This window comes from Anomalospiza imberbis, chromosome W, assembly GCF_031753505.1.
Source record: "Anomalospiza imberbis isolate Cuckoo-Finch-1a 21T00152 chromosome W, ASM3175350v1, whole genome shotgun sequence".
Classification (NCBI taxonomy): Eukaryota; Metazoa; Chordata; class Aves; order Passeriformes; family Viduidae; genus Anomalospiza; species Anomalospiza imberbis.
In genome coordinates this window covers 5,926,493-5,954,354 of record NC_089720.1, presented here as the reverse complement: position 1 = coordinate 5,954,354, position 27,862 = coordinate 5,926,493, and the positions used below count along the sequence as shown (strand labels likewise).

Sequence of the window (27,862 nt, the reverse complement as noted above, 5' to 3'; positions counted from 1 at the left end):
CATGTACTGTCAGAAGGTCTGCCACTGGTGCAGCAACTCCAACAGCCACTGGGGAACAAGCTCTACAGTGTGTCATCACCATAACGTTGGGAGCTCACACTAGTAAGACTGGGAAAGAAGGGGCTTCCTTTGCTCCTTGCCATTAACTGCTGCTCCTATTTCCTGCTCTCTGGTACTGCTACTGTGTTGGCCCTCCTATGGAGAGGAGCCCTTCCTTGTCAACTGCAGTGGCAAATTGCTGCGCCCCACCTTGGCTGACATGCCATATCCTGTTTGCCCCCTCTGTTTGCTGTGCTCCTGGTTTCTCATGCTCCCTGGGGGCTCCTGCACCTGAGCTGTTCACCTCTGTGAGTGACAGACTGAGCTTAAATCAGCTGCTGTCACTCCTGGCCCTGCCCATGCTTAGTCAACTGCTCTTGTTCAAGCTCCACATGGGTCTTGATGCTCTCCTGGGGTTACCCTGTGTTGTGGTTTGACATAGAAGTGAATTTTCTTAAGAAGTTGGTAGTTAAACTAATTAGTGGTTAAGTTTAGATATTGACTACTGAAGGTATAGATACGCTTCTGAGAACACAGGAGGTTAAAAGTAAGAACTCTTAGGGGAACTCTTTGGTTCTGGTTGTCGGAGAGTAGATGCTCCCTTGCCCAGCCACAGGCTGGGTGGGGGAGGGGAAGCCATTCAGCCTGAGAGAGGTAAGCTGAGGGGGGCTGAAAGATTAGAACCGGGCTAGCTCTTGCGGACAGAAGGGTAGAGAGAAATGGAGATGCTTTTGTTCCCCCCTCCCCCTTCACTAGAGGGAAAGAGACAGAGAGTACAACAGCACTTGTAAATTTGCCAGCGGAGGAGAAGGAGAAGGAGGGGGGCAGATGCCTAGTCCTGGGAGTTGGCATTCTGAGCAGAGATTTCAGCTGTCCGGGGAGTCTGAACTTTTAACCCTTTCCTGGGAAATGAAGGCTTTGTAAAATACTACTCCTCCTTGATTTAAAGTAAAAGAGAGACAGTCCAGGACCTAAGATGCTAGAATAAGAAATTTTTAAGTAGAAGGAGTTAATGGAGTAGCTTGTGACTAGACTTTTCTTGTTAGCCATAAACTGAACCAAATTCTCCTGCAATAGAGACTGCGTTTTAAAGGGAATGCAGTGGTGAACCAAGGGACCTGCTTCAGCAACTACCAACACAAGAATAGAGAGAACAGAGAATAGCTGAGGAGGGTGTGGTGATGCCCTCTGTCTTTAAGAAGATGATTTCTGTTCTTAAGACCCTCGGCCCCAGGGGAGGAAGAAAATAGGGGGGACTGTGGTCCCAAAATGAGAAGCTGAACTGTTGTCTCTTTTAGTCCGTGGCAAAGCATCCTTAAAAGAGCCCTATGGGCAGTCTGTCCATGCACAGTAGTGAGAACACTGTGACATAGAAAAGAGAGTGTCACACTAGCAGATTTTCTCTGGGCAGTTGCCATGTGTGACATAGAAACACAGGAGGTAGCAACTGTGTTTTCTGGGGTGTCTATGGTGCAAGAGAGACTTCTCTCTCCTTTGAGAGACTGAGTATTGATTTTCTAAAGGGTGACAACTTGATCAGGAATCCTGGGTGGTGTCTCACTGTAGTTTTGTTATTAAGTTTAGGAGAGGAGTGTTTTAGAGGGTCTTCATCCTAGATTTAGTGTGTGTGTCTTTTATAGTAGTAGTAGTTTAATAAAGTTTTTTTCTTTTGTTATTAAGTTTAAGCCTGCTCTGCTCTATTCCTGATCACATCTCACAGCAATTATTTAGGAAAGTGCATTTTCATAAGAGTGCTGGCATTGCACCAGCATCAAACCATAACACCCTGCCTTTAGAAACTCACTGTTTGCTGCAATCTCCTGCTCTGCTGCCGGACGTGCCTGCACAAGAGCTGTTTGCTCCCTCAACCTGCTAGCCATGCTTTGATGCAGCCCAGTACACAGTTAGTTTCTAAGCTGCGAGTGCAGATTGCTGGCTCGTGTTGAGCTTCTCATCAACCACCACCCCCAAGTCCTTCTCGACAGGGCTGCTCGCAATGCATTCTCTTCCCAGCCTGTACTTGTGCTTGGGATTGCCCCGACCAGGTGCAGGACCTTGTGTCGCCGTTGAGTTAGGAACGACAAGGAAAAGATGACACAGACTCCAGTGCTTCTTAGAAGGCATGAAGCAAGGTTTATTAGAAACTTCACATATTTATAGACAGGATCGTTCACCCAGAACCTGATTGGTCCTTAAACAACACCCCTCACACCATTGGTTAATTAGGAACAACACCTTGTTGTAAATACCTTTCCATAAACATCATGTACAAACTTTCCACATGTTCACAAATACCAGGTGGAGAGATTTAGATAATAATTGTTTTAATTCTTTCTCTGAGCTTTCTTACAACTTCCCCAGGATGATGCCTGGGAAAGTTACCTGTTTCTCTCTCTGACTAAACTGTCAGGATCCACAGGTCCCCCTTTTTTGTTTAAAGCTGAAGGCGGCGTTTGTAATCCTCTGTGGGGCCCCTTGCAGGAAGGAGAACAAACACAGCTCAAGTGGTCCCTTTAGCAATTTGCCAGTTATCAATCAGAACCTCAATCAGACGCTGACTTAGAATGGTCAGGGAAATTCTCCAACACATACCATTGAATTCTTTACAATCACATCCTTTTACCAATATCAAGTCTTGTTGTTCCTTCTTACAAGAAATCCTTACTAATTCTAATATGGTAATAAAACATTGTTAGTCTGCTCAAAAAACTGTCAGTCTAACTTGTCAACAACCCTTTTCCAGAAACAAAGAAAAAGATAGAATGCTCATTCCCTGCTCATAGAGGGACCATCTGATTGATGATCAGCATCTTGATCATCGTTTGAAGGTTGCCTGTTGGCCACATTCTGGTTTTGGTGTCACAATTCAGGGCAAACACATCTTCCGGGTATCCACCGTACCCCAGTATCTGTGGAAACGTATGCATACCCACGACCCCAAGTGATAAGCTTGCACAGACCCTCGCACTTATTAGTGGTTAGGTCCCATATCCAGACTTTCACTCGAGGCAGGTGTCTCACCTGAAGACTGCAATGAGAAAAAGTGATTTAAAATGACAGGATTGTTTAAATTTTGTGGCATTGTAAGACAATTGATTGTATATAGAGCTTTTTCCAATCGGCTGTGCGGGGTTTCTCCGGGCATTCCGCTTTTTTGTTTTTCCAGAACGTGCTTTAAAATACCATGAGCGTGTTCAACAATAGCTTGACCAGTTGGAGAATGCGGAATACCAAGTTTATGTGAGACTCCCCATAAGCGCAAAAACTGCCACGTCTTCTGCAAGACATGGGTGGGACCCTTGTCAGTTTTCACAGAAGAAGGTATACCCAAAATCGCAAAAGTCATCCTCCAATGGGCAATCACGTCGCGACCCTTTTCTCCAGTGTGAGCAGATGCCCACATAGCAGAGGAGAAGGTGTCAATAGACACATGCACATACTTAACTTGGCCAAATTCAGCAATATGAGTGATATCTGTTTGCCAAAGCTGCAAGGCTTTTAGGCCTCTGGGGTTCACCCCTGCTGGTAAAGGTGCAGCAAGTCCATGACAGTCAGCGTAAGAAGTGACAATGTCACGACCCTCAGTTGGTGTTAACTGAAATTCTTTCTGCAGGGTATGTGCACTTTGATGGAAAAAATCATGCAACGCTTTGGCTTGCGCAATCTTGTCAGGCTGAGGTGCTACCCACACAGGGTTAGCCAACCTGTCAGCCCTGGCATTACCTTCTTTTATGAAACCTTGTAAATTGGTGTGACTCCAAATGTGCAAGATGTAATATGAATGAACTCGGGTCTGAATTGCACACCACAAAGTTTTCAATAACTGAAACAAAACTGCATTATTGACTTCTTTCAGAAGTGAACAGTCCAAATGTTTGGTTATGTCTGCGACATAAGCAGAATCAGTGACCAAGTTCAGAGGCACCTGAGAAAATTTCTGGAATGCCATGGCAACAGCCTTTAACTCAACCAATTGGGCCGAGCCTAACTCATGGCCTTCCAGCACTTGCCACCCAGATTGATCCTTCCAAGTAACAATGGCTTTCCCTGATTTTCCTGAGCTGTCAGTGAAGACAGTGGGTCCTTGCACCGGCACCCAACTATTTTTTGGCCTCAAAGACAGATTGGTTGATTTTGCCAACTGCAATAACTTATGACTGGGCAGATGATAGGCAATCTGCCCTGAAAAGTTTTGCAGTGCACTTTGCAAAGGAGTACTGTTAATGAAGCTCCATTCAAAGACTTCCCGCTCTATTGGAAGAATAATTTTTGAGGGATCAACTGCCATTAATTGCAAACACCGCTGACGGCATTTGATTATCAAATGAGCAATTAATTCAAACAATGTGGGTACTGTCTTTTTCGGTTGATGGGGCGAGAAGACCCATTCCAAAATATGCAAAGGATCAGACTATTTGTTACTCCATTGGCCAATGATACCTGTAGGATGAAAATCTGGATTGGTAATGGAAACAGTGATATCAATGGAAGGATCTGCTTGATAAACCTGACGAGAAGAAACAGCTTGGACTTCCTCCAGCGCTCGTCGTGCCTCAGGAGTCAATTTCCAAGGTGTATTCAGGTCAGGGCTCCCCCTTAAAATATTATGCAGCAGGGAAATTGTGTCGTGGTTAGCCCTAAATAAGGACGTAACCAACTGATGACACCTAGCAATTTCTGTGTATCATTCAGAGTCTTAATAGAATCCGTGAATTGCACCTCTTGATGCTGGATGGTTTGATCCAGAATTTTGACTCCTAAATATTTCCGAGGATGCTGTTGAACCTTCTCCGGAGCCACTTGCAGCCCATAAGAATACAGAGCAGCGAACAGCTGAGGCTGTATCCTCAGCAACTCATCCTGGGTGGATGCTGCCACCAGGATGTCGTCCATGTAGTGATAGCAATATGCGTCAGGAAACTGCTCGCAGACTCCGGACAAGGCCTGAGCCACATACCATCGACAAATAGTCGGGCTGTTTCTACAGCCCTGCGGCAAAACTTTCCATTGATATCTCTGCACAGGTTCAGCATTGTTAATTGCAAGCACAGTAAAGGTAAACTTTGGTTTGTCATCAGGATGCAAAGGAATTGTGAAGAAACAATCCTTTAAATCAATGATCAAAATTTCCCATCCCGTAGGGAGCATGGTAGGTGAGGGCATACCAGGCTGCAATGCCCCCATACTTTCCATCACTGCATTAATTTTTCGGAGGTCCTGTAAGAGCCTCCATTTCCCAGATTTTTTCTTTATCACAAAGACAGGAGTATTCCAGGGACTAGTAGAAGGCTCAGTGTGTCCCTGTTGCAATTGTTCTGAACCAATTAATGAAGGGTGACCAATTTTTCTTTTGTCAGGGGCCACTGGTTCTCCCAGATGGGTCTGCTCACTAGCCACCTGTGATGGGTTCAGTGCTGGCCCATCACCAATACACTCACTTCCTGCTGTGAGATAAAATTAGGAGAAAGGCAAAGCAGGCTCAAAACTTTAAAAGGGTACAAAGAGAATTTTAATAAAAGTAACTAGAAGGAAAAAAAAGGTAGTAAGAATCAAAACAAACCCTTCAGAACACTTCTCCTCTCCCCCACAACCTTTGCTTTCCCACTGACAATGTAAAGAAGCCAAACCTAAGATTTCCAGTCAGTTTACCACCTCCTAAAATAGTCTTTCTTCAGTTCACTGAGAGAGAGAAGTCCCTCTTGTTAAGGTTATGGAGGTTATGGAGACTTCTCCACAAGAGGAAAAAACAGTTCTCTAGTGTTTCTCAATTTCATCACGAATAGCAGCCACCTGGGGAACCCTGCCATCGTGAAATCCTTCCCATTTCCACAAGCCTTCCCACAGCTTGTTGATGGGTCATGTCGACTTATGGGGTATTGTTTTAAACATGAGCTTTTCAAAGGCAAAAGTTCTCATTATCTATTTCTAAAATCATCTTCATCCCTGGGAACAGAGATCTTCTCCTGGAAGCACAAGACTACTCTCTCTGTTCAAACTTCAAGTGGGATCACAGCTATTTCAACATCTGCTTATCTTAGCATGGAGGCCTTTGCTCGATATCAATTTGAACATTTTCATCTCCCCATAGTTTCATGTGTTATAAGGAAAAAGAGTCCTTTCTCCATAGCTTACAAGAGGATTTCAGCTCCAAAAACAAGGCATCTCCTCCTCCCTCCCATCTGGGACTTAACTCCTTCCTCACTGACCTTGATGTCTTCATGTTGTTCCTTTACATGCTTGCATCTTGTTCCTTTCTCTCACTCGAGGGAGGATTGAAGCACTGAAAGGGTTAACAACACACCTGGGCTCTTCAAATGGTCACCTGACCCCCAGTCCAGCTGGGTCTCCTAGATGGCACAGATGGCAGCTGGGGGAGGCAGCTGGGATCTAATCAGCTAGGCTAAGACTCGGCAGCAGCACGCCGGGATTGGGGGGGGTGGCCTTTTCTTTCCCCCTGCCTGATGGTTGCAGGCAACTTCCACGGGGGTAAAATCCCAGCACAGCCCCAGGGCTGCTCCCGGGGCACAGTTGGTGCAGCTGGGCCCTGGGCTGGGGAGTTGTAGTAAGCAGTTAGATGTTAGTAAGGCCAGCTCCATCCGGCACCCCCTCTCCCTGTCTGGGAGCAGATGGGGGAAGGGAGGGGGACCCAGCAGGTGGCCGAGGGAAAGGGAGCCCAGTCCCGCAGCAGGGCTGGTGGGCCTGGCCCAGGACAGGGCCCACCCAGCTGTGTTACCTTGTGTTACCTTGTTCCTGACCGGAAAGGAAAAGGGAGAGTTCCCAGTTTTTTTCGTCTTTAACATGTGTTTCACAGAGGCGTGTCCAGCTTCTCAGTGTTTCAACAGACTGTCAGTTACACAAAAAGCTTTGCATCACTTCCCTGAATTTCCTCCTATTCCAAACTATGACACCACCGTAGGATACTTTGCGCCCTTCAGCGCAGTGACCCATCAAAAATGTGTCCCAATCCATACCCCCCAGGCTGCCAATACATCCCACCCCCAGAGGTTGATTGGAGCTGCAGTGACACGGCCGAACTGTAGCTGTCTGCCCATCTACATTTTTCATCAGCACAGACTGTTGACTTACAAAGATCTGTGTTGCACCCCCCACCCCTTCAATGGCCGAACCTATGGAAGCCAAAGGCCACGTAGGAGGCCACGCAGAGAAGGAGATGACAGTCACATCACCCCCTGTGTCAATCAAACCTCAGAGCTGGATCTGAGGCGGGCTGGCACTTGGTAGAATCAGGATACATGTAATCTGTGGTCTCTGAGCAGAAATATCTGCAGTCCAGAAGACTCTTGGCAGTCCTGTGGATCTGAAGCTGCCATCTCCACGAGTCCACTGGTCAGTCCTGGGGACACATAACTGAAAAGGCACAAGTTGAGCAATACGAGTCCCTGCTGGGATAGTGACAGGGGGATGGGCATGGAAACCATAGCACAAATTTGACCTTTAAAGTCAGAGTCAATGACACCTGGATGCACAATGATTCCTTGGAGTGTGGCACTAGATCTTCCCACAAGCAGTGCACTCAATCCTTGACCTAAAGGTCCAAAGGCATCCACGGGAACCTTATATACACAACAAGATTCTAAGATGATTGTTGCTGCGGTGTGCACATCCACCCCGGCTGCTCCGTGGGTGCTACCCCTAAGCTGGCTGAGTAAGCCTGTGCTGGTACCATGCCCTGGGGAATCATTTGTGTCAGAGCGCAGTTCTCCTTTGTGCTTGTCTTCCCATTTCCCAAACAGTAAGAGCCTGAGACGAGATATGCGGGACTTCAGGCAGGTCTTCAAAATGCAGTTTATTGTATCCAAGATTTTACAACAGTCCAGGGTTGTGGGTGACAGAGCCTGCGCCTACAGCTGTCAGCTCCAGCTGTAGACAAGCCTGAAGATGCTTTAGTTTTGGTTACATTGCATTATATACTTTGCTGACCATCTTAATACATAAGAACCAATCTATACCTTTACTTTTACTTATAGCCTATCATAACTACTGTCATTACCATATTATGGTTAATACTATCCAATCACATGAGTTAGTATGTTACAGTTTAAGCTAGAAGTTGTTTTTCAGTTTTCTTGCAGTGGAAAATTCTGAGACCTTTTTTCTACTTGCCACATCAACATGTCTTGTTTGCCCGTGGTATCTTTCTGCTTGGTAAAACACCTTTTTGTTTGTGGTCAGCTTATCCTTTGCTCTAAGTCATAAAGCCTCTTTCCAATTCGACATAACCTTTGCTTTCTTAGTTGTCCAGCAAGACTGGCTCAGCAAACCTCAATTTATACATCTATTGTTCTTCTATATGAAAACTTGCTTCCATCTCTATTCCATTCTCAGGTTCTACATTCAGAGATCTTTCTGCCAAGCATACATATCTGTTAAACTTTCTTGTCAAACTTTCATCCTTCCCAACACCGAACCTACCAAAAGCTGACCATTGGCATGGTATTTAGAGTTACATTGGTTTGCATAATGATCTGTATTTGCACACTTAGCACACGAGAAATTATTCTTATTTCTTTTCTGTTTCTGTGTTCCCTGTTTTTGCTTGCCCTTATTTTTCACCTGTTTCTGTTGTCCATCCCCTAAGGATGTCTGGCCTGGCTGTAAAGCAGCCACCAAAACAGACATTTTGTAGTCTACAGAACCTACTTTTGAACATGCTTGGACCATGTCTGTTAATGTTGGGTCGCCTGGCAGAGCATCCATGATCTTCCTACAGTCGTTTGCGTTGTCTCTTGCTAATTGCTTACATAAAATCTACCTCAAATTATCATCCTCAACCTGCTTTTCCAGGGCTGCTGCAATTTTCTCAACAAATGGTAGAAATGGTTCTCTTATTCCTTGAGTTATTTTCACATATAGTGGTTTGGGAGCGGCTGTTTCTATAGTTTTTAACAGTGCTCCAATGCCTATCTTTTGACTGCTCGAGAATGGCAGGGTCCCAGGTAGCCTGAAGATCAGGATTAGAGAAGGCATTGTTCCCCATGAGAGCATCCACTCCCACAGCATACGTGGGATCATTCTGAGGCAATCACAGGTTCTCTGCTGCAGCCCTATCAGCCATCTTCCTCCAGTTGTCCTTAAAAACTTTAAATTGTACAGGTTGGAACAATATTTGAGCTATATGTTTAATATCAAATGGAGCAAGCAGGTCAGTGTTTAACACTCAGATAATTTGCATAACTTGTGAAGAACCAAGCCCATATTTTTCTACTTTACCTTGCAAATCTTGCACTACTCGCCATTCTATGACACTGTGCTTGTCGGCTTGTCCTGTATTTGGGACAGCTTTATACACGGGAAAGGCTTGGACTCCCCCTTGCGACGGAGCATTGCCTCCCTGATCCACCTGTGTCCCCTCCTCAGATGCTGGATGAACTACTTGACTGTCCCCTGTGGCCCCTTCCTCCGCATTTATCACGTTGATGAGTCTGCCCCCGGGCATTCCCACCTTCTCTAACAGGTCTCAATCCCCATTCTCCAGAGGCCGCAATTTGACCAATTCCCCAAACTGGCGAGGGTTCGTCGGTCGCACGGTCACCCGACAAGGGGGCAATGTCCAGTGATGACTCTGGTATGATGTCGGTGCCGGCATTCGGCCACCGGGCCACGCCCCCGGTGGGGGGCAGGTTGCCGATCTTTGTCGCTGTCACTGTCAGTGTCCCGGCGTGGGGGCGGGCGGGACAGCCTGCGTGAGGTGGAGGATGGTGGGCCGGCTAGAGGCACCAAAGCGGTGGAGCCGGCTGCAAGCCCTGAGGCAGGGAAGTTGGCAGCAGCCAGCGGGGCGGGGGACCTGGCCATGGCGGGCGGTGCGGGCTGTGGCGGTGAAGCTGCAAGAGGCATGATGCCTGCTGATCCGCACGCAGCAGAGGGAGGAGGAGTAGGCACAGGCAGTTGCACCATTTCCGCAGGTGAAAGCGGAGGGGCAGAAGAGATCGCGTCTCCGCTCGCATCATTTGTCGACAGTGAAGGTGCTGCCGCTTGCGCTTGCACCGCAGAGGAGGGGGGGACTGGCGGAGGAAACAAAGTGGGCAGGAACTAAGGCGCACCCGCCGGCAAGCGCTGGCGATGCGGGGGGGGGGGGGTGGGGGGGTGGGGGGGTGGCGCATACACTTGCACTGATTCCGCAGATGGGAACGGAGGAGCTGAAGGGGCGGTCGTTCCAGCCACGTCACTCGCCGGTTGTGGAGGTGGTTTCGCCGCCTCCTGCAGTGCAGGGGAAGAAGGAACCGGCGGCAGGGTCAGAGAGGGGAGGGGCCGGTGAGTGGAGCAATGCTGGTTGTGGAGCAGGCCGTGACAAGGACATGCTGCTTACCGCTTGCGGAGCAGAGAGCTGACGCCGCCGGGGAGGGCGAAACCAATTGCGGCGAGGGCCTCCCATGATGTCTCGCAGTGCAGGGGGAGCCAGAATCGCTGGCTGTGGCAGGGACACCCCGGCCGCCACCTGCGGCGCTGGGGGAGGCGAAGGTGGCGCGAATAGAGGGGAACGCTCTGCCAGGTCCAATCGGGACACGGCTACCGAAGTGGTCGAGGGCGGCGTTGCAGGAGAAGGATATTTCGGCGGAACACAGTCCCTGGGCGAGGGATATATTCTGTGGGGAATCTCCATGTCTCTCGAGGGTACATGCGGAGCCGAGAAAGAGCCGGCAGCCCCCTGCCCGGCTCCCTCTCCCCCCAGGGTGTGTGTGTCCATGGAGAGAGCATCTTCACTTTCTGAGTCCCCCATCTCCGTTTCACTTCCCCTTGGGGTCCAACCTTGCAAACCTCTCGAAAAGACTCCCCAGGTAACTGCTAACTGAGGTGTGGTCTTATCTCCGCTGATGACCTCGTCCCACAGGCAGTTGCCTAGTAATGGCCAAGTCTCTGGATTAAATGCAGTGTTTGCCTCTACTGAAAAGTCATGGGACCTCGCCCAGGCAAGTAAGGCACACATTGAATGATCTGACACAGGAACCCCCTTACGTGGCAAAGCATCCTTCCATGCAGAAAGAACTAATCTCTCTTCCGTAGAAAGTTGGTTCCCCATATTGAAGGAAACGCTTCCCAGCAGCCCGCATGCAGCAGTAGTCTACCCCGGGATGTAAACACTTTAGCTATGCTGGGAAAAGCCGTTCCAACCTAGTTCTTTGGCATTAGGCTGCTACCCGTGGTCATGAGAAGACCAGCCGTCTCAAGGAGGCACAGGGAAAATCACTGTTACCACTCTTAAATAGAGGACAGAGGGCGTCCAGTCTGTCCTGTGAGGACCGGCAGGGCTACCGCGGCACCTCCCGGTGGGGTCGATCCGAAGCATCCCGTTCATCCTGCAGTTTCTGGAGGGGTAACCAGATGTTGCCATTGAGTTAGGAATGACAAGGAAAAGACGACACAGACTCCAATGCTTCTTAGAAGGCATGAAGCAAGGTTTATTAGAAACTACACACATTTATAGACAGAATCATTCACCCAGAACCTGCTTGGTACTTAAACAACACCCCTCACACCATTGGTAATTAGGAACAACACCTTGTTGTAAATACCTTTCCATAAACATCATGTACAAACATTCCACAAACACCAGGTACAGAGATTAAGATCAGAATTGTTTTAATTCTTTCTCTGAGCTTTCTCACAACTTCCCCAGGGTGATGCCTGGGAAAGTTATCTGTTTCTCTCTGACTAAACTGTCAGCATCCATAACCTTGCACTTGGCCTTGTTGAACTTCATGAGGTTTGCACAGACCCACCTCTCAAGCCTGTCCAGGTTCCTCTGGATGACATTCTTTCCCTCCACCATGTTGTCCGCACCACACATCTCGGTGTCATTGGCAAACTTGCTGAGGATGCACTCAATCCCACTGCCCATGTCACCGACACAGATGGTAAATAGTGCTAGTCCTAACACTGATCCCTGAGGACACCACTTTTCACTGGTCTTCACTTGGACATCGAGCTGTTGACTGCAACTCTTTTAGTGTGACCATCCAGCTAATTCCTTATCCACTGAGTGGTCCACCCATCAAATCCCAGTCTTTCTAGTTTAGAGCCCAGGATGTCATGTGGGACACTGTCCAATGCTTTGCACAAGTCATCTCAGGTAGTGCTTCTGGTAGGAGCAGAAACAAAACTGGTCTAGTGGAAAGTGTCCCTGCCTGTGGACTAGAGGATTTTTGAAGGTCCCTTCCAACCCAAACAATTATGTGATTCTAAGATATAGTCCTGTTCTAGCTTATATTGAGAGATTTTAATTTGTTTGTTTGGTTCTCTTTCAGTATCCTGTGGAACACCCAGACAAATTCCTCAAATTTGGCATGACCCCATCAAAAGGGGTTCTGTTCTATGGGCCACCTGGTTGTGGTAAGACACTCCTGGCCAAAGCCATTGCTAATGAATGCCAGGCGAACTTCATTTCCATCAAGGGGCCGGAATTGCTCACCATGTGGTTTGGTGAGTCTGAAGCCAACGTGCGTGAGATCTTTGACAAAGTAAGTATTTCTTCTACTCCTTGTGCTATGTTTGTGCTGAGGTACTCCCAAACCCTCTACTGCACCCATCTTACTGGCCTGGTTTTGTTTTCCTTGCTTGCACTGAGAGCAGAGGCTGCTCTTTTGATGTTAGGGTATTGTCTTGGTTTGAAAGACAAGTGTTTGCTAAGGAAGGCAGGAGCCTCGCTTGGAATGGGAAATGCAAACTCCTTTCTTCCAAATTATTATAATTTTGAAATTAAGGGGCTCTCAGGCAAAGACATGAGAATAGGAGTAACAGTTCTTTACTAGTATGTATAAATTAAAAAAAACCTACAACTTATTAGGAAAATTAAAATAAAATGCAGTAGTACAAAAAACACTGTCAGAGACAGAATACAACCTAACACCTTGTTGGTCAGGGTGTTGGTAGAAGTCTGATTAAGTGGTGGCTGCAGTCCTCCTGGAGTGACAGATGTGGTTCTGTTGAAGCAGTGATCCTGTACAAGGGTGTAGGTTTCCTCTGAAGGTCCAGTGGTGATGTAGAAGGGTCTGGTCTTCTGGGAATCTAGTCGAAAAAGGCTGGCTGTGGTGTTCCAAATCTCCAATTATATCCAGGTAGGAATGCTTGGCTCCTCCCCTTGGGTGGAGCATCTCACAATGGGATGGTGTAATGATTCACTCGCGGCTGCAGGAGGCGCTGTGGCATGACCTCAGCAGTCTCTCACGTGGGTAATTGCAGGCATAGCCGGCAGAAGAGATGGAAAAGGAACTTCCTTTACAAACTCACGCAGGGGCAGTTAGTCCCGGTGCCCCTCTGGATAGCAAAATGAGCTGTAGCAGGAACCTCAGAAGCAGCAAGCTGGAATGGCAGGGACAAGCAGACCTGGGGTAGCAAACAGAACGTATCAGAAACTCCTCAGCTGTAGCAGGAGCCGCAGGGTGTCCTGGTAGGCACAGTGCTGGGTTGCAGTGTAGCGAAAACCCCAGAGCGGTGGCAGAAAAACGGTGGGGCTGGGCAGCAGCAGCTGGGCTTCCAAACGCTGCCAGAAAAGGCTCCCTTGGAGGGGGAGGGGCTCAGGGTCCTGGGTTTTCCCCTGAGGCACCTGAGTAGATGGCGAGGGTCCTTTCCAGAGAGATAGGGTGTTAATAAGGTCTCAGTGCGATGGCCCCTCGTACAAGCAAAAGCCTCACTTGCAGTAGGAGAGAACAGTAATGGGCTGGACTCTGCAGTGGCAGCGATTGCAGCAGCTCAACTGTTCCCTCTGATCTCGAGCACAAGAGAGAGGAGTTGAGCCCAGCCCCTCACCCCCAGGCCAAAATCTTGCGGTATCTCTGCCCTTCCTAAGAGAAAACCCCTCAGATAAGAGAGTAGCCAGTTGCACCCTTCCCTCTCCTCCTCCTCCCAGCCACATCTTTTGTCTCTCAAGTATTTGTGGTTATTGTCTCTCAGCAACAAATAGGACAAAATTCCATGCGAGAAAGAAAAAAATAAAAAGGAGAAAAACCTAACCTCCAACAAGTGCCCTGTGTTATGAACATGTGCTAAAGATGGAGAATCCCTGACCTCTCTGGTTCCTGTGCTAGTGTTTGAGCTCTCACATTGTGAAGATTTTTCCCCCCGTTATTTCTAACTGGAATTTTCTTTGCAGCCATTTGTGTCTCTGGTCTTTCATCCTTTTGCTGTGTGTGAGAAACAAGGCTCACTCTTTAAAATTTTTAAAAGTTTAATAAGGGATAAAAGGGACAATATTCAGTGCTGGGGTGCTTGGCAAACTGCCAAAAGCACACTGTTAGCTTAAAACAAATTTCTTATATACATTTTCATTACATTCGTTAAATGCATATTCATGAGGATTATACATATTCAAACATTCCTCTGAGTTCTTTTACATGTTCCAGAAATTCTTTAGCTTTGTTCGACCCCTGACCCGACCCCTGACCCATCGTGCAATAATGTAGTTTTGATTTTTGGGAGTCGTGTATGTAATTTCCTCACAACATGTATATAATTTCCTCACAACGTGTATGCCATTTCCTCATGATTTATTAAAAAATATGGATATTGATCTAGTACCAATATCCAACTGTGATGGACAAAAACTCTCTAACAGTTTAAAGTTAGAAAGTATATGTTTATTGCGACGCTGGGCAGCGTGCGGGATAGCTCCCAAATACACACTGCGCTTTTCAAATAATTAGAGTCCTTTTATCAATACAAGTATTGAATACCCAAAATACAAATACATATTCATAATTTTGTTACATCCCATTCCTTGCTTCGTATGCTAATAATTTCAAAAGCTATTAAGCATGTGTAGTTTGTTCCTTGAAATGGGTCGGTGGTCCCTTTCATGGGGAGGGGTCCCAAAATGAGGAAGTAAATGAAGTCTTCCTCATTCTGACCTTTCTACCTTTTCAATGCAAATATGACAAATGAACCTTGGTAGAACTCCCATTCCCTGTCTTCAATTGGTTTCAGAATAGAGGAGGCTCACAATTGTCTTATGTCCCTAAAAGCTATTTGTCAGTTTCTATATTCTTCATTATGAACCTAGCTAACTAAACATTGTGTTGACAAGCAATCAATTATTAGTTAACTATTAACTCTTAACTTCATCAAGGCCTACTCATTTATTTTAATTAACTCTAGTAAGGCTTATCTCTAACTAAAATCTTAGCTCCTCTAAAATCCCTAAATCCCTCAAAGTTTATGTTTCACTCATAACGTCAAACAGGGAATTATTGATAGCCGCAGGGTCAATGGCAGAAGTCCTTTTCACATCCTTTCTTTCGATGTTATCTGTGTGGTTCCTTCAATGTTATCTAATCATACAGACAGTTTTAGCTATTTCCACAAACTTATCTAAGTTATTCTCACTACTGTCAGTTAGCTAAAAATAAAAGCATCCTGCAAAAGTTAACATTCCATAGTCTCTATTTTAATATTTTGCAAAAGCCTAAACTACAATATATATTTATCACACTAATACATAGATAAGGTACACATGGCCAGGGAAATGGCCACAAAAGCTGATAAATTATATCAAAAACAGTTTAAAAGTGATTACAAACTGTACTACATCAAAATCGTTGTTAATAATAATTTGCAAAAGCTAATACATAATAGCAAAAGCAAACAAATACATAGTTATTTATAACACTGTGCATTTTGAAGAAGGATATAGCTCCCTTTTCCCTATAACTCTACATATTAGGTAGCTGAAAACAGATTGGATTTCCCCCTTCCGTTTGATATTTCTTACCTACTGATACTCAAGTGCCTAAACGTCTTGGTTTGAGACAAGTTTAGGAGGAAATGTCCCGAAAGGAACGTCTTCTCTGAAGAAGGCAGGTTTTGGCACTCCCTCCCTGTAGTGGGTTGACCGCTGGCCAAATGCCAGTGCATTCACGAAAATCATCTAGTCATCTTCCTCTGCTGTAATTGGAGCAGAGGAGGGGGAAAAAACCCAGTTACACTAAAGCTCATGGGGTTGCTATAAGGATTAGGAGAAAATGCTTTAGGGGCAAAATGGGTTAAAAATTTTAAAGGGTATAAAGAAAACTTTATTAACAAAACTAAAAGAAGAATTATAAGAACTAAATAAACTTTTAGAACACTTTTCTTCCCCCAGCCCCTCTTTCCTTCTCACTAACAACATAAAGAGATAAAACCTGTGATTATCAGTTTGCCACTTCTAAAAAAGAATCTTTTTTCAGTTCATTTTAAGGATAGGAGTCTCTTCTGCCAAGCCACAAGAAACAGTTTCCTTGTGGTTTTAAGTTCAGAGTTAAATAGTCTGCCCGTTAAAAACTTGTTTGCTTCGTGAAAGTCCCTCCCATTGTCTTACAGTTTTTCCCACAACTGCTCTCGAGGGCCATTTTGGCTACTGGGATATAGTTTTAAGGATGAGCTGTTCTATTATAGAAGCAAAAGTTCTCTTCTGTCTCTGGAAGTAAACATTCTGTTCTTCTGTTTCTGAAAGCAAAGGTTCTCTTCTATCTCTGAAAGCAAAGATTCTCTCTCTCTGTTCAACTCAGATCACAGCTTGGCGTCTGTAGGTTTTATCTCAAGTGGAATTTTACAGCACGGAAAGGGTTAATCTCGTCCAGGCCCTGCATCGGGGACTTGCGTGTTCTGCCTCATGCTGCTGGTCATGTGATCTTCCCCGACGCTGCACAAGCCGCGCTGGGCGCTGTTTTCGGTCCTTTTGCCTGCAGTGAGGCAGATTAGAAGCAGATAGGCACGCAAAGTCTCTCGCTGGCTGGGCTCGGATGGCGGCGGCCGCTGTGGCCGCATGGCTGTTTTCCGGCCCCGGCCGCTATCAGTTCCAGCCATGGGGCCACTTCCTGCGCAGACTGCAGAGCTGCTCACTGGTCTCAGCCGCACGGTGCCCCGTGGCGCCAGGACAGCCCCTAGCAGGATGGCTCGGCAGCTTGCATCTGGAACGGGGCCCGGCCAGGCCCGGAGCCCAGCAGACCGGCCTGGCCCGATGACTGTGGGCGGAGCTTAGCAGCAGCAGGATTTCAGCAACCGCGCCGTGGCCCGGCCTGGCCTGGGCTTCCCCTCCTGCTGCCTGGCAGCCGGGTCACGCGGGCCCGGCCTGGCCTTACCGGGAAGGGTAGGGGGGGAGGGCCTCCACTCTTTTGCAGAAAGCAGGAAATAAGAGAGAACTTTTCGTGGTTTCTCCTTTCTTAAATATGGTATTCATAGAGGCGGTTCTAGCTTCTCTAATTGGCTAATTGGTGTATGTCCTGGTTTAGGACAAATTAGGGGAAAATCTCCAAAGGAGCCCCTTAAAGGAAACAAACCTCCACAACTCCTCCCCCCCCCCACCACCGGGTTCGGGAGGAATTTCCTCGGAGGAAAAGTGGAAAAAACTTGTTTATTAAGCAACAACAAAAAACACTCCCCAACACAAGAAAAGCGGCCCGAGATGACAACAAACGTTTTCACCAGTCCAAGAGAGGCTGAACGGGCAAGCTTGGGCAGTCTGCTGAGGAGGGTGCTGAGCTTCTCTGTAATGCAGACTCCGGAGGAGTTCCTTGACGTTCCCGAATCAAGGTCCGAAGCAGGTCCGATGTCTTCAGGGAAGGGGAGGAAGGAAGGAAGGAAAAAACAAAAACAGAAAAATGGCAAAAAAGGCAAGCAAAGAAAAAGCAAAAAAAGCAAGAGAGCAAAGCAAGCAAAGAGAGCCTAAAGCTAGCAGCAGCAAGCCAGAGCAAGCAGCCGGGGGAGGGGCGCGGCTATAGACAAAACATACTGAGAGCACAGGAACAGGAATACACGACTGGGATACAAAGCATGAAAATGTCCTGTCACCCCAGGACAGTGTATCAGTTATCAAAGCCAGCCAGAGATTGGTTTTGCCAGGCACGGAGGAAGCTGTAATGTTCTTTACAGAGAGAATTACTTCTGTACCTGGTGGTTTTTTCCCTTAACTAAAACCAAGCTATTTCAAACCACAACACTCCTCCACCACTGATATGAAAGGAATTTCTTGGAAGAAAGTGAAAAAAACCTGTTTATTTAGCACACACACACAGAGTGCACACAGGCATGGGAAAAAAAATGAATAATGTTAAATATTAAAACCTTCTCACTGCAGAGAAAGATGGTGGATTCAGAGTTCTTTCTGTAGGTGTGGCTCAGCTCCTCCCAAGGTCCAGAGCCAGAATGCAGCATCCTCAGGCCTCCCCCGCTGGTTCCCGGCGGTGGTCTGTTCTTGGACCAGAGCAAAGCTGAACAGTTCCAGAATGTTATAGATGAGTAATGTAATGGTTGTCTCTCACAATTAAGAGATAGCTATTATGTGTATGTTAAGATGTATAGTGATGTTATTGTAATATGTCTTCCCATAGTCCTCTTTCCTCTCCCCCTTGTAATAGCCTTAGTAGTCAGGGCATTTGGAGAGTGCTGGCTTATTACTAGGAGGCACGACATAACAACACCTGACCTCCAATCAAGGCAAAACTTTGGGAGGGGCTAAAGGTATAAAAGGCAGAGCATCCATTTTGTAGATGAGCACATGGCTGCTAGTCATGGAGACTCCCAACGCTGCAATTTTTCCTTATTCAGTCCTTTGTTGTATTTTTTTTTGTTAAGGTTTAATAAACCTTTTAAAATTTTAAAAGTGAGGGTCATTTCTCACAGGAAGAAACCACAGAAGTCAACAGAGAAGCTGTATGCAGTCCTGGGAAAGCTTCTTGCCTCAGCTAACAAAAAAGAAGCTAGCTAAATGCAAAGATGTACTTCGTCTTCGTGCTACACAGCACAACTGAGAAAACATGGCAGAGGATGTGTGTTTGAACAGAGACCACCAAAAGAATTCCCCCAGCTTCCCCTCTCCCTCAGACCCAGCTGAAAGTTACAGGACCCATTCCTGGGCATAAAGCATACAATAGAGGATACAGTATTATAAAGCCACCCCAAGACACTAAATAACCAGTTGATGTCCCCAATCCTGGAAGGAGATCTGGTCCAGGTAAATTGGCTCCAGCTTTTCCTCTAGGCATTGGAGTTCCCACCCTTCTGCCTGGTTCACAGTGCTCTTAGCTTTGGGGAAATGCAGCTTGTTGTTCAGGAGAATTTGAGTGTTTGTGTGGCAGGAGACTGTTCCATAGCAACTCCTCCAAGCTGTCCTTGTGGCAGCAGAGCTCTGGTGTACTCTTCTAAGCTGCTTTAAATGTAGGGTAGGCTTACTGTGAAGTCAGCGTGCTCCTTGCCTAGTGGCATAAACTTGGAGTAATTGCTCCCATTTGCTTTTTGCAAGGCTCGTCAAGCAGCCCCCTGTGTGCTCTTCTTTGATGAGCTGGACTCCATCGCCAAGGCCCGAGGTGGGAATATCGGCGATGGCGGCGGTGCTGCAGATCGTGTCATCAACCAGATTCTGACCGAGATGGATGGCATGTCCACCAAGAAAAATGTATTCATCATCGGTGCCACCAACAGGCCAGACATCATTGACCCAGCCATCCTACGCCCTGGCCGCCTGGATCAGCTCATCTATATCCCCCTGCCCGACGAGAAGTCCCGGGTTGCAATTCTTAAGGCCAATCTGAGGAAATCACCAGTTGCCAAGGTAGGATCTGTGCTTTGACTGTGTCTGGCTTTGGTTTGCTGTAAGCTGCACATGCTCCTCACAAGCTGGGGATAGAGCAAAGGGCTGGTGACCGCTTCGTGCAATCCAGAGCTGGGAAACCTTCAGTCCCTGAAGGATGGAAGTGAAGAAGTAGGGGGAGGCTTGAGCTCTGAGAGTAGGTATTAATAAAGGTAGGTGTTGGTGTGTAAGCACAGCAGGTCTTTGTCACATGGTGGAGTTCTGCCCACAGTGTGGGAACAGGAAAGCCTGTTATGGCAAGATGGAAAATAATATTGTACTCTGAAAGAAAAGTAAATGTAGAAAGCAGGTGGGAAATGGAAACTGAAGAGGAACTACTGAAATTAATTGTTGCTGAACTGAATTGTTGCAAGAGCTATGTTCCTTGCATAGGGAGTAGGCAATAATGAAACTGATAGCTGATCAGAGAAAAACAGATGTCAAGTGAGAGCTTAAGCTATTTTATGCCAAGCTTACCTTTTTAGGTGCTGCTGGGAAGGAAAGCTTCAAAGGAGGTTGCAGTACTACTCTCTCAGTTGAAGGGAAGGAGCAGAAGATTGGTTGTCTTGGTCTGCCTGTGTGTCATTCCTATTTCTAGTCTGACAGTGTTTCATTTGACTCCTTATGCTGAGACCAGAGTAAATCATATCCTAAATCCACAAGACAACCTGCCTCTTCTTGAGGGTAAACAATGCAGAGGCATTTTTCCCCTTTACTCCACTCTCATGATACCCCACCTGGAGTACTGTGTCCAGCTCTGGGCCCCCCAGCATAGGAAGGACATGAACCTGTTGTAGCGAGTCCAGAGGAGGCCACAAAAATACTCAGGGGACTGGAGCTCCTCTGCTATGAAGACAGGCTGAGAGACCTAAGGCTGTTCAGCCTGGAGAAGAGAAGGATCTGGGGAGACTTCATTACAGCCTTTCAATACCTAAAGGAGGCTTACAGGAAAAATGGGGAGGGATTCTTTGTCAGGGTGTGTAGTGATGGGACAAGGGTGAATGGCTTCAAACTGAAAGAGGACAGGATTAGATGGGATACTGGGAAGAAATTTTTTACTATGAGGGTGGTGAGGCCCTGGCACAGGTTGCTCAGAGAAGTTGTGGATGCCCCATCCTTGAAAGTGTTCAAGCCAGACTGGATAGGGCTCTGAGCAGCCTGGTCTAGTGGAAGGTGTCCCTGCCCATGGCAGGAGGGTTGGAACTAGATGATCTATGAGGTCCCTTCCAACCCAAACCATTCTGTGATTTACAGCTGCTTCCCAGGATCTTACTGGGTGTGTGGGGAGTATGGCCTGCCTTTATATGTGGTTAACTTTTCCCAAAACCAAGAACCTTAACAGCTCATCTTTTCAAAATTGGCCAAAGTTGAGGCAGCACCTTTATACCATGAGATCTAAAGACACTTTGTCACCTGAGGATGTAAGGTATAAAGGACAGGCCTCTCTTGAGGGTTGTTTTTTTGTTTGGTTTTTGTTGTTGTTTTTGTTGTTTTGTTTGGGTTTTTTTTCCACTAGGATGTTGACCTGGATTTCCTAGCTAAGATGACCAATGGCTTTTCGGGGGCTGACCTGACAGAAATTTGCCAGCGTGCCTGCAAACTTGCCATCCGCGAATCCATCGAGAGTGAGATCAGGCGAGAACGTGAGAGGCAGACCAACCCTTCTGCCATGGTGAGTGGGATACTCTGAGCTTTCCCCACTTATGACACAGGCAGTCCACCTCTGCCTGTGGGTGAGGCAGGATGCATTCCTCTTCATAATCCTCGGTTGGGGATGAGTGGGGTCTCAGAAGAGAACATGGAATGGGAGCATGAGGTCCTCCTGGGGTACCTCACTGTCAGCATTGCTCAGAAAGCCAGCCCCTGCTGCAGCCCTAACTTAGTCTGCCACAGTGTCTCTCTCCAGCTCCAGCTTTGGTGGGTGTTAGAGCCTCCTGATCTAGTAGGAGGCTGTGGATGGCTGTTGGGCTACAGAGCTTGGGCATGCAGCTCACCTGGTTCCTCTGTCCTGCTGCAGGAGGTGGAAGAGGACGACCCGGTTCCTGAGATACGTAGGGATCACTTTGAGGAGGCCATGCGCTTTGCTCGCCGCTCTGTCAGTGACAACGACATCAGGAAATATGAGATGTTTGCACAGACCCTACAGCAGAGCCGTGGCTTTGGCAGCTTCAGGTAAACATGAGAAGGGCAGTGTGACTCAGTTAGCCCCAGAACAGAGCATTGAGGCACCTTTCTGCTGGATTCTGGATAAAAAATTCCCTCTTCCACTGCATTTTCCCCAGCATGTACAGCAGAAAGCTGAGTGTGTGGCAGGTGTAGGCTGTGCTGCAGGTTGGTTTTAGCTGCTCTGTTAGTACTCCTGGAGTCCAGCAACCCTTTTTCCTTTAACACAAGTGTCTTGGTTTAAGACAGTTTAAGGGGAACACTCTAAAATTAGTTACCTCCCCTTATAGCTTTAAATAATCCCTTTCTACCAATGAGTTACAAACATGAGTAAATATAAGTGAAAAAAAAAAAGTTTACTAAAAAAACAAAACAGCAACAGGCAAAAAAATAACAGTGATAATCACTAGTTACAAAGTTGCTAAATCTCAGAGAGTCCCCAGGAAGAGAAACTCAAAATGGCAGAGTAAACCCCCTGAAGATGGTGCCCTCCACAGACAACCATGTGTGGGGAAACAAAGGCAAAACGGTTTAATGTCCACCCATAAATGCAGAGGAGGTCCTCCTAATTGTCCCATGGAACAATGACAAAATGGCAGAGAGTCCTCTTTCTGGGCCATGCGTTTCAGAGAGAGAACAAAGGAATCAACGTGGCAAACAAGCCTTCAAAGTTCCAAAGCTCCCTCCCCCCCACCTCCCCAAATGAACAACCGGAGCAGGGGCAAACAAAACCTGGGAAAACTATTTCTGTCCAAAAAGAGTCAATGCTGCCGGGGAGCTGACACAGGCTCTCATGTTGGCTCAGCAGGCTTCCTCTCTCTCTCTGCCTCTTTCTCGGCCAGCTGGATCCAGCCAGTGTCGGCACTGCAGCCTCCAAGCCTCTGGTGTTGGTGCTGCTGTCTCGGGTCCCTGTTCTGATTGATGGGGGAGAAAAAAAATGGACTTCTGAGCACCTAAGAATGGTGGCCCAACCTCGACTGGCAAAATTCACTCTGTAGCAGTTTTTGATTGCGAAATGCAGCTTCTCATGTTGCTACTGTTGCTAGTAGAGGCAAGAGAGAGCTCTGCCTTCATGCCCCAACCTCAAAAAGCCCAAGCATCCCCCAGCCCCACAGCTCCATTTCCGGCTGCAGGGTTTTAAAGAGACAGTAGCAATCTTTGGGCACAGATAGATATGGACTACAATAACATTTTGGGTTACCCAGGACAAGTGATACCCAAAAGTCATATAAGCCTTTTGCATGATCTGCTGTAAGGTTTCATCCCATTCCTCCTGCCTGTCCTACTTGTCACTGGGGTTTGGCACAGAGGGAGGGTATGGCACTGAGCTGCAAGGAGGCTTTTGAACAGCATCTCTTCTCTCCTGTCCTGCACTGCTGCATGCAGGTTCCCATCAGGCAACCAGGGCAGTACCGGTCCGAGCCAAGGCACAGGAGGTGGCAGCGGGGGCAACGTGTACAGCGAAGACAATGACGACGATCTCTACGGTTAACTCTCAGCTTTGTGGACCAGCTCCACATCAGGCCACATTGTACAGCAAAAAAATCCATTGTTCAGTGGACTCTTAGCTTCTTTATTCTTCAGTCAGAACAGTGTAGCTGCACACCAGACTTTGTACAGGGAATATTTTCTGCAAACACAAATCCAGAGTGGTGTTCAATTGGGAGGCAGACAGTGAATTAACAAGGAGGGGAACTGACTTAATTTCTGAGAAATTTCTGTGCTAGTTTATGTGGCAGAATCAGCAGCTTTAGTAAAGAATAAAATGCTAGCCTGTATAAAAAAAATCCCACAAAAATGATAAAAAATAATAAAAATCCCACAACACTCCTTTGCGTGTGCCTGGTACAGTGTAGTTTGTGTTGTCCCTGTAAACTCCATGTCTCATGCTATCTGAGCACTCCTCAGTCCGGTGGAGCCTATCTGTATGCATGCTTCCCTGATGTGTTCGAGGTTGTTTTTCATTGTTATGTCTCTTAGCCCAAGTTAACAGAAGAAATTGGTTTGGCAGTCTGTCTCTTCCCTGCTTCAATTAGGCAGGAAGCACCAACTAAGAGAGCCTGGTAGCAGGTATCTCTTGCTTCTCTGATGCTGGCCCTGAGCTGTCGGATCTCCTGCTGCTTTGGCTCCTCTGCAGCAAAGGATTTCAGTAATCCTGGTTCTATCTGCCCTGCCTGAAGGTTGGTAGAAGGGGGCTCTTGGGCTGTCTCTGAAGTTTGTGGTGCAGCATGACCCTAATATTAGAAAAGGGGATGCTGCAGCACTGTTCATCAGGCTTTGTGGAGAGATTTTCCCCCTTCCCCTGCAATACTTTTGGAGTTCTGATGACAGACATGGCTCTCTGCTACCAGCCTGCCCCTTTTTTTGCCTCATACTCTGTAGTTGGGTTCTGGTCATAGTTCTTATCCTTCCTTTCTGGTTACAGGTTGCTGCCTTGCTCCTTGGTTTATTTTCCCTTCTCTGAACTGTACTGCTGTACTTCAGTGTTTTATATGAGAGAAGCCCTGGGTCTGGTCTCATCATGCACACAGCAGCAGTGTGACATGCTGGATATGACCCAGCTGTGAACTGAAGGGGAGAGCCTGTTTGAGACAATGGCCATAAGACGTGCAGAGTGGTCATGTGCTGTTGACTTGGAGAGAGTGCAGGAACTGAGGATTTCTGCAAAGTTTAAATGTTGATTGTGTGGCAGAAGGGTGCCCTAGGCTTTTGGGGCTGAGCCACACTGAAGAGGTCAAGCTCCCCTGTGGCGGGAGTTATGTGGGGCCTGAGCAATGTAAGTTTCAGCCCCAGAGCTTGGCAGACCTAGGAGAACTTCAGCAACCTGGCTAGATTTAAGGGGAGAGGGGAGACATGCATGAATCTTGTCTCAAAATGACAGAAGGATGGGACTATCCATGAGAGGGGGAGTAGTGCATACCAATGGGGAAAAAGAACACCTGCTGTGGTAGAACATGTAAGCCCCTGGGAAGTGGGAGTAGCCCCTTCTCAGGTCCTCTGTCCTGCTTAAGAGCTGTCTCCCTGCCAGCGCCACTCCTGCCCTGTCCTTATGCCACCTCTGTTCTGCTTTGCAGAGAAAATGCTGGCCATCGTCTATAGCAGCAGGGTTAAGGATGGCCTGTCCCTCTCAGGCTGGCACTTCCCTTTCTGGGGATAACTGGCACCTGAAAACCTTTACTCCAGGGCTGCTTCCCTGCCTGTACTCTGCTGCTCTGTGCTCCTTCAAGCAGGGTAGATGCAGGTACTGGCTTTGCTTTCATTGTGTCCTACCTGTTCATCAGGGCAAGCCCAAGAGAGGCAGCTCCAGCCAGGGAAGGAACCAGCCACCCGGGAAGGTTCTCCATCCCTGCTGGGAGCTCTCTAGGACTCTTCCAAAAACCTTCCTCAGCTCTGGTATTTGGGTGAATTTCTTCCTGCCAGTTTGGGGATGTGACCATTCAGCAAGCCCCCAGCAGATCTACCCTGGCATCTCTGCTGTGGAGGCTGGGACAAGCAGTGTATAGGAGAGTAGGGTACATGTGTCCCAGCTCCCCAAAGCCTTTCCTGCTACCTCTCATAATTGCAAATGCTAATTAAATCCAGCACAAGGGCTGGAAACCCTAATCTTTTTTTCCCTGCCACCTCTGGGACATGGTTCCATGGTTCCTTATGGGGACAGCATCCACAGTGGCACTGAGAGCATCTGCCCTGCACTGGAGCTGTGTAAAACTGCTGGGGGGCTGAAGGTGTCCCCCAAATCAACACCTGCATCTATCAGGGAGCTTGGCTAGGGTCTCTCTCACCCCCATGCATCTCCACCACCAGCAGCCCCAAGGAGTGTATTTGGCCCCAATCTGTGCTCTTTTCCAGGGGCCACCCCTGCAGCAGGGACCCCTGGGAGCTGCATGGGCAAGAGCCTTTCCACAGCATACTCATCCCGTGACCAGGATCTTGCTGGGGAGACTGGGCAGCCCCAAAGGTGCTGGCAGGAGGAAGGTGCTGTCAGCTGGAGCAGTGGTCGGCATCTTCTCGTGCCCCCTGGAGTTCCCCATGTGGCCCCAGAGTTACATCCTGATATGAAAAGGGCAGGAGGACGTTCTCCTTAAAAATGCCTTTATTAGAGAGATCAGCTCTGGTGGGGGCCCGACGGTCGGTCGGTCGGTCGGTCGCGCGCGCGCACTGCCGCCGCCGCTTCCCGGAGTGGCACGGAGGAGGAGCGCAGCTTTGTCCGCTTGACACGCAGTCAGAGCTGAGGATTCCGTCCTCACAGGAACAACAGAATTCCGAAGTTGGAGTTTTGGTCAGGGGTCCTCATACTAGCATGTGTCTCTGGTGGTTAGAGCGAGACATTAGTGAGGTTCCCGCAGACACTAGGACTGATTGCTCACCCTTTGCGGTAGTTTGAGTCCTCCCATTCCGTTGTGGCTCGCTGTTTTAGGGGTTCTTAGTGCTGCATGCGGTGTATTTCTGCATTTGCATGTTGCTCCTGATGTCACCTCCCCCTCACGGTCCGGGCGCCATTTTCTAGGAAGCAGCAGGTGTGAAACCCGACCCGACAGAAAAAGGATTTCTAACAAGAGATGAACCATAGGTAGTTAACAGGGAATGGACGTGGGGTAATTAACAAGGGCTGAACGTGAGGTAGTTAACTGGGGTGAACGATGGGTGATTAACAGCCATTTAGCGCTGGCCGATAAGTAAACACTCTGTAACCTCTGAGTAGTCTCTTATTCATAACAGTCCCCCCTATTTTTCTTTGATGGGACTTGGATCACAAGTCCGCATCAATTTGCAGTCTCTGGTTCCTCAGCATAATTTTTTCTTAGTTTCTGAAATTGGTCATAGATTTCTCGTGCGTTCATGTGTTCCTGGTTATTTAAGTTCATTATCTTTTCTGGTTTCTTTAATGCAGTCTCTATGTTGGTCTGTACGGCCGAGGTCATTATCTTAATTAAACATGGAAGTAGGCAAGGTAAAAAGATGAGGCCAGCAATGATGCATACAATGAAGAAGGCTACCTTCTTCCACCAGTCCCCCTTAAAGGACCATAGATTATCCCACCAATTGGAATTGAGTATGGGAGTCCATTCCTGATTTCCTACATATGCTAATTTTCTGATTTCGTTTGAGATGTTTCTAATAACTTCACTTCTATCATCGGTTTCCAAGCAGCATTCAGACGAGTTAAACTTACCACAGATCCCTCCCTCATCAGCAAGTAGGTAATCTACAGCCAATCTGATTTGATAAATTACAGTCCTGGTTTGGGTAAGTTGGTCATTAATATGATCCAGAGCTAGGGAAGTTCGATTAGATACCATCTCTAATACTGCTTGGAGTCTGATGATTCTATTTAGCATATATATCGGGGTCCGATAGCCCCAGGACCCGTCTTGAGCCCAAGTGGCTGGGCCATAGGTTTCAATAATCTTTTTCGGGGTCCAAACTTTGCTTTTCCATTTCTGTGCTCCCCCAATTTCAATTACACTTCTTTTTTCTCTTCCAGCTTTTCTTAAATCATCATATATGGGAATTCCCAGACTCGATCCCGATTCTTTTGGTAACAAAAAGAAGGCTGGTTTTATTATCCCAATGGTACAGCTTCCTGACCAATCTCCTGGAAGCTTAGTATATGCTGTAGTCCCACAGATCCAGAATAGATGTTGAGGGGCTTCCCAAAAGGTATTATCAATTTTAGCCGGATGTTCTCAATATTTTGCAATTTCTCTTATCCCCAAATATGGGTTTACTCCTTCTTTAGCACATTCATGCAAATCATATGCCTGATTATAGATACACCTGAACCCTTCCTTTTTCTCCATAGACCAGAACCTGTTTGGGTCCTTTGGGATCCATCGAGTGAGTGAGCTTTTTACCTTTAAATACCTTTTGCAAGCCATCCTTCCCACCTGAGTGTTGTATTCTCTTCCCCTTCTGGAGATACATTCTTCCCTTATTATTCTGGTTTTTAAATTCCACTGCCCTTCTCCCCTTTTCTTGAGGATGTTTGCTTCAGTGTTATTTTGCTTCCATTTTAGGATCTCTAATGGCCTCAGGCTAACTCCTTCCCATGGCCAGACCTTGGACATTTGTGTGTTACCACAGACCCAGCAGTTAGTCAAATTT

The 27,862-nt window shown here is 47.2% G+C and overlaps 2 protein-coding genes across 2 annotated transcripts in view; one reads left to right on the top strand and one right to left on the bottom strand.

The window, feature by feature from the left end:
• Positions 1–23,587, top strand: part of LOC137464251 (transitional endoplasmic reticulum ATPase-like) — a 50,715-nt gene extending 27,128 nt beyond the window's left edge. Inside the window, exons 13-17 of the mRNA XM_068175553.1 lie at positions 12,303–12,515; positions 19,268–19,576; positions 21,111–21,266; positions 21,612–21,766; positions 23,144–23,587. Of these exons, the coding sequence (XP_068031654.1) occupies positions 12,303–12,515; positions 19,268–19,576; positions 21,111–21,266; positions 21,612–21,766; positions 23,144–23,249 (939 nt within the window). The 3' untranslated portion in view covers positions 23,250–23,587. The remainder of the gene's footprint in view (positions 1–12,302; positions 12,516–19,267; positions 19,577–21,110; positions 21,267–21,611; positions 21,767–23,143) is intronic.
• On the bottom strand, positions 143–11,896 carry LOC137464272 (uncharacterized). The gene is made up of 5 exons (XM_068175562.1): positions 11,732–11,896; positions 10,367–10,503; positions 9,914–10,257; positions 9,593–9,739; positions 143–5,483 (listed from the first exon to the last, which is right to left on the bottom strand). Exons 1-5 carry the CDS (start codon positions 11,894–11,896, stop codon positions 4,636–4,638), a joined length of 1,641 nt encoding a protein of 546 aa, XP_068031663.1. The 3' UTR covers positions 143–4,635.
• Positions 23,588–27,862: the final 4,275 nt, after the last annotated feature.